Below are 16,761 nucleotides of genomic sequence, written 5' to 3'. Positions count from 1 at the left end.
CCCTTCCTCTGACTCCCACGCAGCAGACATGGTCACCCACAGGCAGATTGGACTGTGAATCATCCTCCTCCCTGCTCACGATTGTCTTTTTATTGTCTCTCTCTCTCTCTCTCTCACACACTCACTCACTCTTTTCTTTTGTTGCTGTCCTTCTTCTTTTTTCTGCCAACAGTTATTCTTGAGAAACCCATCCGCATCCCAAGGTCTCTGTCGGTGAAAGCTGCCAGCGTGCTCAAGGGCTTTCTAAACAAGGTGAGAGGAGTCCTCTCCCATCAGCCCTCTCTCTTTCTCTCAAATCACCATGTGTGGGATCACTGCCAAGAACTGGGGCTGTGTTATGGGCAGTCGGGGAAGGCCTCTGTATTTGGCTCAGACCGACTGTATGTTTCTTCCTGCATCATTTTGGTAGTAAGACATTAAAACTAGTATACCCCACACAAGATCTGTAGCATATACTGTAATCCATGTGAGGGTTTCTCAGTCAAGGGGCCAGGACTGTGTTGGGCCACTTGATATGAAAGAAGATAAATTGCTATTTGTCATACTGACTATCTGCTATTTACTATCAATCTGACTGTTGCTGATTAAATGGCATGACAAGAATAATTGGTAATTGCTGCTGCTGATGTCACATCTGTGCATCATAGCTAGAGCTAAGAGCTAAGTAATTAGCCCAGCTTAGCATAGTATAGAGCAAAAAGACTAACTATATATATATATATATATATATATATATATATATATATATATATATGTACACACCAGTCAACTACTAAAGTTTGGGCACACCTTCTCATTCATTAAATAATTCCACATATATTCTTTTATAGTTTTTATGTCTTCAGTATTAATATACAATGTATGAAATAACGATTGAATGAGAATGTGTGTCCAAACTTTGTGCGTGTGTGTATATATATATATATATATATATATATATATATATATATATATATATATATATATATATATATAAAATCCCCTTTAAAACCCACTATAACTGCTGGCTTTGACACTGGTCTTACAGCATGAAAATATGCATTCTGTGTTGTTATTTGGCTCCTAATCTGGGGCCTTGCTTCAGAATTGTCATTTTTAATATTTTCCAGAACATTGGGCTGTTTTCACATATTTGGCCTATGGAGCAAATACATACACATAAACATTTTTCCGTTGTTCAGTTTCTGCTGTATTATAGAGCATTATAGAGCATCGGAGACCAGTGGAATAAATGTATGCAACTGAATTTGTTTGAGGGTGTTGGTAGTAATGTCTATGTGTCTACTGAGTAATTTGTATGTGGTTGCGTGTGTGTGTGTGTGTGTGTGTGCGTGCATTAATACACAGGCAGGAATGTAGTTTGAAGAAGGAGAATATGAGCTGAAAGCATGTGGTTCCCATGACAGTCTTTCATTCGCTCTGCTCTCTACAGAAGTAAAATGGGAGTTTGACTTTGGTGAAGAAGTTCAAAAGACCTTCAACAATTTCTTTTGTTGAAAAACTTTTAGTATTCTGAGAGTGTACATTTTGGTAAAAGCTCCAATAGCAAATATAATTTGTAGGATGATTAAATGATCTACCGCATGAGAAATAGAAGAAGAAAGAAATAGAAACAGAAATGCCCTGCATGGACACAGACATGCAGTGTGTGATGTAACAGCTAGGGCCAGCATCATCAGTAATTGTATACTTGGGGATTGCTTCATTCTCATAGGAGTATGAATAGCGTGAAATATGAGAGGTACTATCTTTTGACATAGTCTACCCTGAACTTCAGTGTACATGTAAAGTAGACAACCCCCCTGCTTGTCTACGTCTACATGCAAAATTTTAAAGAATAATCACATTTCTATTGAATACAGTAGCTGCTGGTTATGTTCCTGACCAACTGTTCTGTTTTGAACAGGATCCTAAGGAACGGCTGGGTTGCCAGGTCCAGGCGGGCTTTACAGATATCAAGTCACACACATTTTTCCGCAGTATAGACTGGGACCAGGTAAGAGCTGACTGAGTGGAAAGTGGGGAAACATCATTGTGTGTTGTGGTCATTTCACTTTTTGCCAGTGTATAGATAATGGATGGATGGATTTGATTAAATTGGTTTCTGCTTCATTTTTCCCCTTGGTATGATTAATAATGGCAGATCCGAATCGAGCCAACAAACTGACGGTTTAAAAATCTTCTAATAAAAGAGAAAAAACATTGGATTGCAACTTCCAAATAGAGATCTGAGCCCCAAGTTGAAACTGATAAAGCGCTTGGTGGAAGGATAGGACAGATCTGGGTGTGTGCTGCTTCATGATAGACAGCTGCTGACAACTGATCTGGGGTTTGGCTTTACAACCTGTCAGTTCACTTAGAACTAATGTGAAAACAACAAACACAGAGTAAACACTGCACACCCACATTTAATGCCAGTCAACTCTGAGAGAGAACAGGGCACAGCTGTCATTGCACGTTCTGAATTCCCTTCATCACACTTGATCATGTGTGTCTGCTGTGTATATGAAGAGCTTAAACAACGCAGAGAACACACCCTCCTGTTTATAGTCTGAACAGGCACATGAGTGAAGTGGAACCCTTTGTGTATGTATGCATGTGTGTGTGTGTGTGTGTGTGTGTGTGTGTGTGTGTGTGTGTGTGTGTGTGTGTGTGTGTGTGTGTGCGTATTGGTTAAAAATGGATGATATAGTCATAGGCATTATGTGTAGACTCCCACTGCATGCCTCCCCCAACCTCCACCCCCACCCACCACCACCACTGTGGAGCAACAAGGCAAATAAAAGTGAATTCCTAATGACACACACACATTCACGCTATCTGAAACATGAGCACCGGATGTGTGTGTTGAGGTTACAGTTGTGTAATTAAATGGTGTAGCTCTGACACACAAAATTATGTGAAACTGACATGAAAGAAGAATCGAGGCTATGCAATTTTAAAGACCTTCGCAGTGCAAAACTCTGTGCTGAAGTCTGTATATAGTCGGTTTTTCATCAGCAGGGTTGAACAACATAATTGATAACAGATAATGTAACAGAAATTGTGATGTGCTCAAAAAAAAGTGAAATTTTAGATTACGACAAAATAGTATCAGTGTGCAAATTTGTTTGCATTCCCAATTTATTCATTTTAGAATCTTGCCTTCTTCATTTTACTTACTTTTAATCAGGTAATTACTGAATAGGGTTGGATACTAAGCCAAGTATAAAAAGTGACTTGCTGACATGTGCAAAGACTCAAAATATCTTAGTCTGAACCATCGCCTCCTCCACATCAAGTTCTTACACATATTCTAGCTTTCATCTTAAAGGATAAATTGAAATTCAACATTAAATCATGAAAACACTACCAAAAATGTAGCTATATGCTTATGATGCTTGATAACCATTCAGTTTCTGTATTTAATGAGAAGTAACTTTGTGATTTTATTAGATAGCCATATTTTAAACCATTAATACAAGCTAATGAGGGGCAGCTTTATTCCTCTATCACTATGCGAATGAAGGTTTTTTTCTAAAACTGTTCCAATTGGACTTATTCCAGTTTTTCCACTTTACATTTACTTTAGAAAAGCCCTATTATGCTGCTTTATCAGACATTAGCACAAATGCTAATATAAGGTGAATTAAGAGCATTTCTCTATCCTCATTGTTGCTGTGTCCCTCATGGGACAATTAGGTGGAGTGGCAGGTAGTATAGTGGCATAAAAGAGGAGGAAAACCATTGTCAGAGTGTGTTAATGAGTGCTGTCTCAGTGCCTGTGAAGTATACACCAAAGGCAAACTGGGGAGAGATATCAAAGCGGAGAGAAATCCTGAGCCCAGCGACAAAGCTCCCACGTAGTGCAGAGGGAAAACAAGTTGACAAAGCTGTGAGAGGTGGAGAAGCGACGCTCTCTGCCCTCAAACTAGAAACCTGTCTCCAGACCTGACAGGCCTGGAACGCCGCTACTGTTGTTACCACATATTAATATTCATCAGACATTTCCTGCGGGAGCGCAGAGTTTTCTCTCTGAAGAGATGACACATTTGAATATCATTTACCTGCCGTCCTCTTTTATTCCGTCTCCAAATGCACAGTTCTTTACTGCCAGAGAGGTGTCAGGTTGATGAGCACTGAGAAGAAATTGATCATTTGAAGGCAGATAGAACTGGATTTCATTGCTTTGACTTATTTTTCACTGATGCTGAGATCACATTTAGGAAGGAAACAAAATGTCTTTTGTACTGCATGTTGTGGATGCTTTTAACATCAGCATTAACAACAGAAAAACAAAGACTGCAGGCATTGAACTAAAATTAAAGCAATTAGATAAAATGCTTATTATAAATCAGCCTTCCTCTATACATGCCCCACCCTGGCAACCTTTTAAAATGGGGATGGATTGCTTCTTTAAAGCAGAGAATGCACAACTGACATTTATATACTCAAGTGGTCCAAATACTGATAACTCTGACACCTTTGCGATTAATCAAATTATATAGGGTCAAGTAATCAGGAGTAAACCTGGATTTTGGGCCCTGGGGGGTCTTGGGCTCCTCGGTAGTTGATTGACTTCTACTGTCAATGCGTCACAAAAAAACTAATCCTGTTCACACAGCTGCAGGTTGTCAATTGGCCCACTGAAGTCAGCATACATCAACTTTTACATGTTTCTGTGTGTGATGTTTGCTGTCTGACAGCAGATCAGTACAAAAAGCAGCAGGATATTTGAAAAGTTGTTTCACTCCTACAATTCAAACCTGCAGTGAAGTGAAGGTACTTGGCCTCTCTGATGTTAATCTCCTTGTTCTTGTGGAGATGTGCTTGTACAGTTCTGTGGAGGACAACAGAGAGAGCTGAAGAACCACTCAGAATGTGTGATTAAGTGAAACTCTGTTAGTGTGTCTGTACACTACCGTTCAAAAGTTTGTGGTTACTTAGAAATGTCCTTATTTTACAAAGAAAAGCAGCTTTTTTCAATGATGATGGCTTTAAATTAATCAGAAATACAGTCTAGACATTGTTTATGTGGTAAATGACTATTCTGGCTGGAAATGGCAGATTTTTTTTGATACTTTATTTTTATTAATATTAATTATAACATAAGAACATAACAGTTACAGTCGACATTAATGCAATATTACAAATTCACTTGCAATTGAGAATAAAGTTAAAAAAAACCAAAACAAAACCTTGTCATTGTGGTTTCCAGGTTGGCATGAATCATGCATTACACATTTTTGACCATTTGCCCCATCTAGCAGAATAGAGTTCTGGTTGTAGCCTTAACATGAATGTTTAACCTCTCCAACGTATGAGTTTCTTTCATAACTTCCAGCAAGTCCTCAACTTTTGGAGAGTCAGTTTGGAGCCATTTGCGAGTGATTGCTTTTTTTGCTCTGGTAATAAGAATTTTAAGTAAATATTTGTCAAGTCTGTAGGTAGATCTCCAGAGTACAATTTTAGCATTGATTGGGATATTTTAAAACCTAAAATTTCTTCCATTTTCAGTCTGACTTCAGTCCAATAGGGTCTTATTTTTATACAGGACCAAAAAATGTGTGTATGATGAGCACCATCCTCACCACATCCCCTCCAACATGTAGAACTGGCTGAATTTACCTTTGGTTGTTGCTTTGGAGTTATAAAATACCATGTTTTTCCAACTAAACTCTCGCCAGTGAGCAGAGCAAGAAGTGGTATAGACGGTTTTACATATACTGTCCCATTGTTCAAGTGATATGTCAATATTTATTTCTTTCTCCCATCAGATTCTAATATAATCTGCTGAGGTCCCTTTACTAGCTACTAAAGTTTGGTACAACTTGGAAATAATTGACTTCTGTGCCTTGGTATAGGCTTGAGAAATCAAAATTATTAACTGGATGAGTTTTGAATTTTCTGGATTTTGTAATTTTGCACTTACGTATTGTCTTAATTGTAGATATCTATAAGAATCTATTGATTTCAAGTTATATTTTGTCTGACATGTATTCTTGTCCATTATCCTACAATAAGCAGTCATTCCTTTCTGAATCCAATCTTTAAATTTTGAATCCATTTGATTGGGCTTAAATTCTGAATCAAAAGCCACCCATCTAAGTACCCAAGTTTGCTTCATAAACTTTAGATCTTTTAACAATTTGAACCATGTTGATAAAGTAAAAAACGTAATGGGGTAAGTTCTTTCTGGCAGGATAGCATTAATTTTTGGTCCCCAATCAAAGCTTGTACAGTAATTTTTCCACATGCGCTCTCCATTTCCTTCCACCTCGCCCCACAAGAATGATCACACCACTGTACTAATGCTTTAAGTTGGGCCGCAAAATAGTAATTTCAGAGATTTGGCAACGACATACACCCTTTTTTTTTTACAAGCTGTTAATGTTGAGTACTTAATTTGAGGTTTTTGTTCTCTCTAAATGAATCGGGATATTTGTTTATCCCAGTCGTGGAACTGGGAAATTGGAATTTTGATAGGAAGCGACATAAACAGATATAGTATCTTGTATTCTTGGCAGAATGGACATCTTTATTACTTCAATCCTTGAATAAAAATTAAGTATATTATTTGTCCACTTTGAGAGAGCCTCTTTAATGTGAAATGGCTGATTTTTAATGGAATATCTCCATAGGGGTACAGAGGCCCATTACCAGCAACCATCACTCCTGTGTTCTAATGCTACATTGTGTTAGGATAATGGTGTTGAAAGGCTAATTGATGATTAGAAAACCCTTGTGCGATTATGCTAGCACATAAATGTGTGAGTTTTCATGGAAAACATGGAATTGCCTGGCCGACCCCAAACTTTTGAATGGTAGTGTATGTGTGTGATGCATGATTCCAGGTGGGTTGACTGCAGTGTGTCTCCAGTCACATTAACGCCTGCCTCAGATCAGGCTGACTGCCGCATCGTCCAGTCATGTTCTGAAAGCATCGATGCCATTGGAATGCAAACACACACACACACACACACACACACACACACTCACTCACTGACAGGTGCTGTGATGTGAGAACTGGTGGCTCGCCTGTATAGCTCTGGCGCTCACTTACCTCTTTCATGTGCCCCTCTGGCCTCAGGGACACTTGCGGTGTGTGTGAAGGTTCCAGGCTCGTTCCAGGCCTTCAGTACACTTCATTACCACCACACAGAGCTGCAGCCTGCCCAACAACACATCAGAGAGACTGGAGAAAGTAGGAGGAGAGAGGAGAGGGATGTGAAAAGATAAAAGAATTGACAATGAGTAAGACAGACACAGGCGAAGAGGAGAAAGATGGAGACAGGATGTGAGGGGGTGAAACTGACAGGAGTGTAGGTAGGTGCGGAAAAAGCTGAAAAAGAAATTAGCAAATACAGAGAGAGGGAGAGATTTAGGGAAGGTGGGCCAATTTGATGGAGAGGGAGCGATAGGAAGAGATACAAAGAGAGAAAGTGAGTTGTTTTCTGTTTGTTGTTTGTTTGAAGTCGTTCTCAGAAAGCTCTTTGAACCAATAACACTAATGAAGCACAGAAACCAGAGCCAGGGGCTTTGTAGGAACTAAACACAGACACACACACACACACATATACAAGAAACAAGTCACGAGTGTTTAATAAATTCCTCAACAGTATTCAGAACTAAACACCACAACAGGTTGTTGGTTTCTCTCAGTGACCCGTATGAGCACCACAGCAGTGATTCAGATAAGCCACCTCCACGTAGTCCAGCTGATTTGTGCCAAATATGAAGAGCCATGTCCACTTTTTCACTCAGAAAAGCATTGAAATTGGAACACTCGTATTATTTCGGGCCCTGAACACTGTCAGAAATGGAGCCATCCTAAATATGTCTCATTATAGCCATTTTATTTTGCACCTTAACCAAATGAAGTATTTTGCATCATGAGCTAAACATGATTAGATTAGATGAGATTGCATTAGATTTTTTTAAATTTGTCACATACATATACAATATGGCAGTGAAATGCAATGACTGTCCATCAGGCTTTGTAAATACAAAATGTTAAAATAGGTAAAAATATAAAATACAAAAGAAAAATATAAATAATAACAAAAAAATACAAAAAATATTAATAGGTAAAACTATAATATACAAGAACAGACAGGTAAAATGGACATATTTTTGTCATGTACACTGTGCAAAAGGTAGCGGATGTGCAAAAGTGAGACTGCGTTCACATAGAGAATGTGCAGTCTGTGTGATGTGGATGTGCAACGTTGTGTGTTTATAGTCCCTGTCTGTGAGCTGCTGACTGGAGGTTAGAGTTGACGGTTCTGACAGCTTGAGGGGAAAAGCTCCTCCTGAGTCTCTCTGTTTTCGCCGTGATGAGGCGAAGGCGTCGGCCAGAGCGTAGCCACTCCAACAGTTCGTTGTGAGGGTGTTGAAGATCCTTCATGATCCTGTTCGCCCTGGCCACACTCCTCCTGGTGTCTCTATGGTACGCTCTGCTGACCTCAGCACCCTCTGCAGGGCTGGTCAGTCACAAGCAGTGCTGTTCCCGTACATGATGACACCAAAAAAAACAATCTGCTCATATGTTTTCATGGTCAACGTAAACCATCAAGGTTAATAGTTAATGATGACATTGTGAAAATGAAATGACTGAATCTGAGAACCGTGGCTCAATTAAATATCAGATCTGTTGTGTTCATGTTGATGACAGTTTTAAAAGCTTGACTTTTCTGTTTATTAACCCAGACAACACAGTGACTGTAAAGAGAAGAGCAATATTCAATATGACCGTCTTAGCCTTAATGAATGTGACACGAAGAGTGACTTCAAAAATAGAATTTCATAAACACCTTTAATTGTTTTATTGTTGTCATTGTTGGATCTGTTCTTCACTGTCTCTTCCATATTGATAAAGAGCTGTGCACGGCAGCCACAACTTGATAGTTTAAGGATGGATCAGTTTGCCTGTGAAAGAGTTAACGACAGTGCTCTCCATTTCCACACGTTTTCAGACCAGAAGGTTACAAAGCTCTGCTTTGTTTACATCGACTCTCTAGAAGACTTTCCATTGTTTGTTGTTGTCCAGGTATCTGCTGCTGTTCAGTACCACAAGTTTTCAGACCCAGTGTTCTATTATCACACCCACAACAAAGAAATCGGATTGCCCTTTGCAAGCATGAAGAGGCAGACACAAGATGCTACTCTATAGAATGGATGCCAGGAGAAAACAATTTAAAATGGTCACTCTGCATTCTGTGGACACAGATGTTGAGGTCCTCAGAATTCCACATGTCAAATTGGACATTGAGGACCTGTGGTGACATATGGAAATAACATTAAATAATTTCTACTGAAAATCAATACTGAATTTCAGATTCATACCTATCTATGCCAAGTGTCTGGGTCCTGACAAATCCCTTTCCTAGCTATGACACTGTGTCTCTACTTGCAGTTACAGCATGGGATACCTGGGATGGTAATGAAAGAGCAACAGAGGCTTTGATTTTTCTGTCAGAGTCTCCAAAAATCCTCCCAGAGGTCATTTCCATTTCCTCTATGATTGCAGCAGGTCACCCCAGCATGCTGGGGTGACGGGAGAGCACTGTGGTCAGTTTCTTCACAGGCAAGCAGTTCATCCTCAAACTCTGCAGTTGCCCGGATAGTGCAAATGCAATAAGGCCTCCTAAAAGTGCACAGCTTTGGGTCAGTATAGACAAGACTGTAAAAGAGACAGGGAAGAACAGATTAGACAATAACAATATAGTCAAACATGAAATATATATATATTTATATTTATAAGTCCATCACTGTGTTTGACACATTCTGGGTGAGGTTCACAACTTTTTGAAGTTCCCTTGTTGGTGTTTATTAAGCAAGATGGACTAAAATCAAGTTTTCTCCCTTCTTTCATTTTTTTTGTCTCTGACTAATCACAAGAAAACTAATTTTGCTGTTAGCGCAAAGTCTAAAATAAATGAAAGAGAACATGACAAATTTGTATCAGTTGTTTACTAATTAACAAATATACTAAAGATCACACTGTCAGTAATACAGGAACACAAGCTGATTGTAACTAAAAAACAGTTTGACAGGTGATGTTACCATGTGTCACCAGAATAATTCAATAGTGTTTAAAGCACTAACGAACCATCAGTCAGTCAGTTTGAGTTTGATGTTGGTTTATTCTCTAAGTGTTCAGCAGCTTAATGTATTATCAACATTATAAATTTTGTCAGGTAAAAACTGAATTTTCTGTATATTTCGTAGCAAGAGCCGCAACACACAGTTAATGGTTTGTTTGGAAGAGAGAAACTGCATTGAGAAAGCACACTATAGTAAAAGTGTAAATTTCCAAGGTGGAGCTGGAAAAGTCTAAAGTAACCAATCAGTGAACAGCCTCAAGTCACCCTGGCACTGGACATACAGATGGGTGACAAATGAAAGGTAATACCAACATTACGAGTCTTAATAAGGTGTTGGGCCACCATGTGCTACACCCATTATCTAGAACTCTACTACAGTGGTGAACGTCATTATTTCAAAAGATATTCCCTCATTTGTTGTTTTGATAAAGGTGGTGGAGAGCGCTGTCTAACACTTTGATCCAAAATCTCACAGAGGTGTTCAGTTGGATTGAAATCTGCAAACTGTGAAGGCATAGCATAGCATGTTATTTGCATCATTTTATACTCATCAAACCATTCAGTGACCCCTCATGCGCTGTGACGCTGTGATGGAGACATCATTCTGGAAGAGACTACTCCTCTTAGGATATAAATGTGTCATTACAGGATAAAATTAATCACTCAGAACAATTTTGTATGACCCAAATAATGCCAGTAACAGCCTTCACAAACCAGCCAACAAGTCATTACCTCTATTTTAAACCTGCCTACTTTCAACCAGGTTTCTGAACAATCAAAAACAACATGGAGAGCAAACCTGTGTACCTGTGGTCTTTCTGTGGCCATCTGACTTCATTGTGTTCTCATAAAATGTTCTCAGTGCACATTTTAACAGGATGAGGGACCAATGTGAAACCATGGAAACAAACCAGACAAAAAAACTCTCCTGGCTGAATCACTGGGGCACAATTATTCTGCTGCCTCAACCTTCTCCATTCTCTTATTTTTCTCTCCGTCGTTCAGTCCTGCCTTTCTTACCACTGAGGAAATATAGCAACAAGACGCTCATCTTTGACTGTAGCAACACTGACCATATGGCAAAGAGCAACAGGGCTTAAATATGGTCCGTTGATTAGCTAATGCACAAGTGATTTGTATCTGCGTTCTTTCTAATGACGAGCAGTGGGCAACTTTTCTGATGGCAAAACAACCTCATTAGCATAGAAGTCAATGAGAAAATGGCCCTACTTCTCACTTGTTTAATTACCTTTGTAAATATCATTAACATTATCTATTCACTGGTATATATTGCAGTTTTTCTCAGCCCCCTGCGACCCTAGTGAGGATTAAGCGGTGTATAGATAACGGATGGATGGATGGATGGTATATATTATTATTTTGAAGTAAACATTTTGTATTTAATTCAGAACGAATGAGAAATGGATGCAACTTCACTTGTGGTCTCAGACTTAAGGTCTTCACTGTATATGGGCCAAAAGCTGTTGATTTAGAAAAAGAAACAGCATAAACATGAAGGAGTTTTGACCCTTCACTTGTGCTCTTTATTCTCGTGATACATAATACATAATGATGTGTATGTTTTTCATCAGCTGGAGAAGAAAGAGATGACGCCGCCCTTCAAACCTCAAATCTCTGATGAGTACGGCCTCGAAAACTTTGACACCCAGTTTACTAATGAACCAGTGCAGCTAACGCCGGATGACGAGTAAGTACTGCTTCTTCAACTGGCATCTCTGCCTCCATTACAGTCAGTCTTATGTGAATAATGGCAAACACTATTTCATGTGTACGTCGGTTTAACGCAATGAATCTACACACTTCTGTATGAAGGTCTTAAAATTTGCAGCTTTCCCATTAAAACAACAAGATATTGGGTTTTTTTTCTTTGTTCCACTGTTGTTTTTGTGACTATCCTGGTTAATACATAATGTTTGAAGACCCCCTCTAGTTTTTAATGAAACCCCTTCAGGAGACCTTTGAGTTGCATTACATACAATTTTACAGCCTGTTAAACTCAAACTTATTTAATCCATGTATGTGTTCAGAAATGAAATGAAAATAATACTACAGCAGGCAACAGGCAAGTTACCCCCAAGGTAGATCCTTTCCAGTGCACTACTGTCACTGTTTACTTTCAATCAGCCTCACAGATGAGTGTTTGTAGAGTGACGGTATGGAGTGCAAACTTAACTCATAGAGCCACAAAATCCTCATTTGAAGGAAATATGTCAGGGTGAAATAAAGCCGAATTTTGCTTTGAGTTTGTACTCTGCTCAGAAAGTTGCAGCTAATGTTACTTTATATTCACGTTACCTCAATGCCTGCTGAGGCTTCTGCATAGACACTGATGGTTAAGTTCCTCGTTATAAAAAGGAGCGAGGCTAGCTAGTGTTAGCATTCTTTGTGTCATAGGTCCAGTTGTGTTGGACTATCAAAACCCACAGCAGCTGACAGCCTCATAACCTCAGCACTATTACAATAATGTGCCGAGGTCACAACCTTGGCCAAGAAATGGGAACTCATTAAACAATACAGTAGTGTGAATAAACTGCCTGGGCCATTTGGATTGAAGTGATGTCGTATCCAGTCACACACACACTGCAAGATAATCATATTTCAGTAGTGATACCATCAGTCTGTGCTAAAAATGTATCTTCTCTGAGGAAAAAAATATAAGGAGTTCAGTCACTGCAGACTAGAAAATATAGAGTACATTTCAACTTCAGTCTTTTATCATATTACATGTCTTTGCTTGCTTTTTTCAATACTGTTTTCTGTGTTGCTTCTACTATTTCGTATCTTATAATTGAAATTTAGTCTTTTGCTTTTAAATTCTGTTACAATGAATAAAACAGCATCATACCACAGCACTAGTCAACACTAGGACTAAAATATGATTGCGCTTGACGGGTGGAGATGTGCCCAGCAATATAAAGGGTTGATCCTGTCATGGTTGAACTGATGTTTTGAAAGAGCTCCCATTCAAAATGTATTTTCACATGACCATTGGGTGTTGTGCCATCTTCTCAGAGGACTTCTGCTTCCAATAAAGAAAAACTTCCCCCCATGAGTCCCAACACTGAAGTCTTTATCCATCAAGGGCATTGTTTTGATTAATACAAACATGTAACCTTCAGGATCTGACAAAAGCCGTTGTTTAAGATTTAACTTTAGAGAAGAAAGGCTGCAGAGATCTGGCACAGCAACAGACACGACAGGCTCCACTGCTGCAGACTGTAGCTGCAACATGAACACACAACCATGGCCTGTTTTCCTCTGCACTGTCACAAAATGGCTTCCATAAGGCTCTGGCAGGCCTTGCCAATACGTATTACCAGGCTTATGTTAGACAATATTTTCATTTAAATCCATGTTGGATTGATTGTACTGGCTCCAGCATTTAGACTTCTCCTGCAAAGCATTTATTGGACTAGTTGTAGCCTCTCATTTCTCAACAAACCTGCTGTTCAAAAACAGAGACTGAACTGAAAGTTATACACACTGTTCACCTCACTCCAAAAAAAAAGAAAAAAGAAAAAGGGATTCTTATTAAAATTAATGAATGACAACAAAGCCAGTGTGGAAAAATGTTGGGTGGAAATACACCAATACAACAAAGCATCTTATGGCTTGGATGAAGTGTTCAGATGTTGCTCACAGTTCTCCTCACTTTGGTTCTCTACACATCCAAAATGTGGAGGAGCAGTGTATGTATTTCAATGTCAAAACTCAGTAGTGTTGAGGTACCTTAGTTATGGGCGTTACAATTTTGGTCTCAATATTCAAATTGCAGTCATCATGATGGGAAAAAAATATCTTAGAATTTGCCACTGAACAAAATTGACAGGGAGCTTGGTGTTTACATTCAGTGTGAGCTCCGTATGGTGCCGGTTGATTGACCAGTACCAGGCTAACTCTGCTAGCATGTTGTTGCTGATAGCTGGTGCACTGGTGAAAATCCTTTACTGTGATATTTTTGACTGCAGTGACTGCAGCATGATATCTTCTCCCTACCTTTTGAGCACAGCAGCAAAGTAATATTTACTAAGTTGGAAATAGATTTGTTCATATGATCTACAGAGGTGTGCATGTTTGGTACCAATAATCATGTGTAGGCAGCCTGTGTTAGGAGAATTGTAAGATCCTGCTTTGGTGTATTGGTACATTCCATCAAATATTTCTGTGTAGATGTATGCAGCTGGGGATAAGGTAGAACTATCCTGTACACAGGAACAGTTAAGATGGTCGAAGACTGAAAACAAAGACCAGACTGTCTTACATCCTAGGTTACCGATCTCATTGCACAGAAGGCAGGATTCATCCAGGCAGCACACAACACACAAGTTAGCACTGCTGCAACGTTTGGCGTCCTGACTGTCCCAATAAGAAGACAATAGAAGGTGCTGAGAAAAAGCAATGCTGGCGTACACAGCCTTAGAGCAACATATAATTCAAGTCAGATTTATTCATATAATCTAATGTGACAGATTCCAAATTTGCCCAAGATTCTTACATTCTTGCAATATAATGTATCACATGCTTTGGTCTTCAACCCTGGGCTCAGAAGGTTTGATCAGGGGCCTCTCTTCAGGATGTATACATTCTGGAGCAACGTCCAAGACAAACCAACTGATGGAGACCTGTCTGAAATGGCTCATGATTATCTGTACCTCCTACCACTCCTGGCTTCAGCTGAAGCAGAATTAGGATTCATACTGTCAGAAACTGGCATTATCATTGCAAAGTTGTTGACTACGCTGTACTTAGTGGCCTTATTAAATGCCCATCATGTTCTGCACCGTTGACAGATGTTTTTGGGTAACTACCATCGCTCTCCCTCAGTTTGAAGGTGCTGCACACCTCCGCTGTTCACAAGACATTGATCTTCAAGACAGCCTCGGTGGCTGAGCTAATTAAGGGGCTGCAGTGAGACGCCTCTGAAAGTCATCCTGGCTCATTTGTGACAGAGTTTGATGATGAGAGTGTGTGACAGACTTTTGGGGAGACAGCTGCAGAAGAAGTTAGGGTAGCGCCATGGTGGAGGGGGAGCGAGATGAGTGGGAAAGCAGGGTGGAGAGCACATTGCCAGTTCAGTAGTGGAGATATCAACTTGGCATCAAACACCATGGCACATCAAAAGAAGACGCACGCCTCCTCCCTGCGTCTCGCACTTTATCTCCTCATCCCTTTCTCTTCCCTCTGTTACCAAGGAGAGGGGCTGACGTCGCCCACTCCTGCTAGGAGGGGGTGATGCAAAAAGCTCTCCCGTCTCCCCTCTCTCCCACTCGTGATGGGCTTGGCACAAGAAGAAAGAGAAGTGAGAGCCGAGTAGGGAGAGAGAAGGGTAAACCCTCCATGTTACAGATTTACATTGTGACATTAAAAAGCAGGATTGCTGGGAGCCCTTGCCAGCATAGTGAGGGGAGGGCGACAGAGGCTTTCGGTTTTCTATGCCAGTTCCCCGTCTTAGAAAATGGCTGCCTCAGCCAGTGCCTTGGGAAGCATACTTTGGTATTTTCTAACCTTGATCCTTGATGGTTGATTCTACGGTGCTGATGACTGTGGCTACGACCACAATACTGTTCTAGTCTGCCTGGTCAACCTGGTGTGAATCCTCACGCAGCAGAGGCTGTATTCAGGGAAATCATTCATTCATTTATTCTATCTCCCCCCCAGTTTCTTTCTTTACTGCAAAAAACAGTCTTAAAATCAAATGAGAAAAGTCTTACATGACAGTTTATGTGTCAGAAGGGTTCCTGTGGGCCTTCAGTGTTGGTCTCTGAGACAATCCTGATGCATGTTAAGCATCATTCTCACACTAAAGAGTGTGATTGTTTATCAGTTAAAATACTAAATTATATGTCACATTATGGTTAGAGTTGCATTCATCAAAAATATTGATGAAAAAATAGGACTTTTCACAATGAAAACAAGCGACATAAACAATGTTTCACATTTTTCATCCACAAATAAAAACCAAAAAAGATTTGGGCTTTTTTTTTGTTCATACAAACTCTTTCAAAGCATTTGTTTAGTCTGTTTTTGCACCATAAAAATCTCATGTAACCTTTGTGCAAATGTTAGATTTGGCTAATCTGGAAACCTTCTTTAAATTAGTTATTTTCAAATCTTGTCTCCTGCTGATTTAGCATAGCTAAAACATTTTCAACTCCTGATCTCACTGCATACCTCCCAAATTTGCACTTTAATTGTATCTACTAATGTTTTTGTGTCAACTTAAGACACAACTGTGCTGCTGCTAAAATTTGCATCACATTCAGTCAGAACACAACGTGACTAATCCAAACTCTGTAGCTGGATGAACACTGCAGTGGGTGGTGACTCGTAGCTTTCAGCTCCACACAGTCGTCAGTAGCTCTCTGAACCACTGACGTTAAAATGATTTCTTAGATTGTGAAATGTTCAGTGTTAAAATGTTGATTTCCAGTACAAATTGCTAGTCTTTTCCAAAACCCTGTTGTAATGATGTCTGGATATCCCCGTGCTTTACTCTCCAGATCCTGTTCTGTCTCTCTCTTACTTTATTCGCTCCTCTGTCCCTTCCTCCTCTCTTCATTCTGCATCTGGTAACGCTTTCAAGTCATCCAAGTCTGACAAAACGTTGGTTGAGCACACTGTTTGCTTTGGTCGCCTCCCAAACCTTCTCCCCTCG

At 39.7% G+C, this 16,761-nt stretch overlaps 1 protein-coding gene across 4 annotated transcripts in view; it reads left to right on the top strand.

The window, feature by feature from the left end:
* Positions 1 to 16,761, top strand: part of prkcz (protein kinase C, zeta) — a 120,277-nt gene that overhangs the window by 97,446 nt on the left and 6,070 nt on the right. For all 4 annotated transcript variants that reach the window (XM_023276271.3, XM_055012622.1, XM_055012623.1 and 1 more), the window contains 3 exons: positions 173 to 252; positions 1,907 to 1,996; positions 11,678 to 11,793. In XM_023276271.3, the coding sequence (XP_023132039.1) occupies positions 173 to 252; positions 1,907 to 1,996; positions 11,678 to 11,793 (286 nt within the window). The remainder of the gene's footprint in view (positions 1 to 172; positions 253 to 1,906; positions 1,997 to 11,677; positions 11,794 to 16,761) is intronic.

This window comes from Amphiprion ocellaris, chromosome 8 (genome assembly GCF_022539595.1).
Source record: "Amphiprion ocellaris isolate individual 3 ecotype Okinawa chromosome 8, ASM2253959v1, whole genome shotgun sequence".
NCBI lineage: Eukaryota > Metazoa > Chordata > Actinopteri > Pomacentridae > Amphiprion > Amphiprion ocellaris.
The sequence above is the reverse complement of the archived record's forward strand: the minus strand, read 5'-3'. Positions and strand labels throughout refer to the sequence as shown.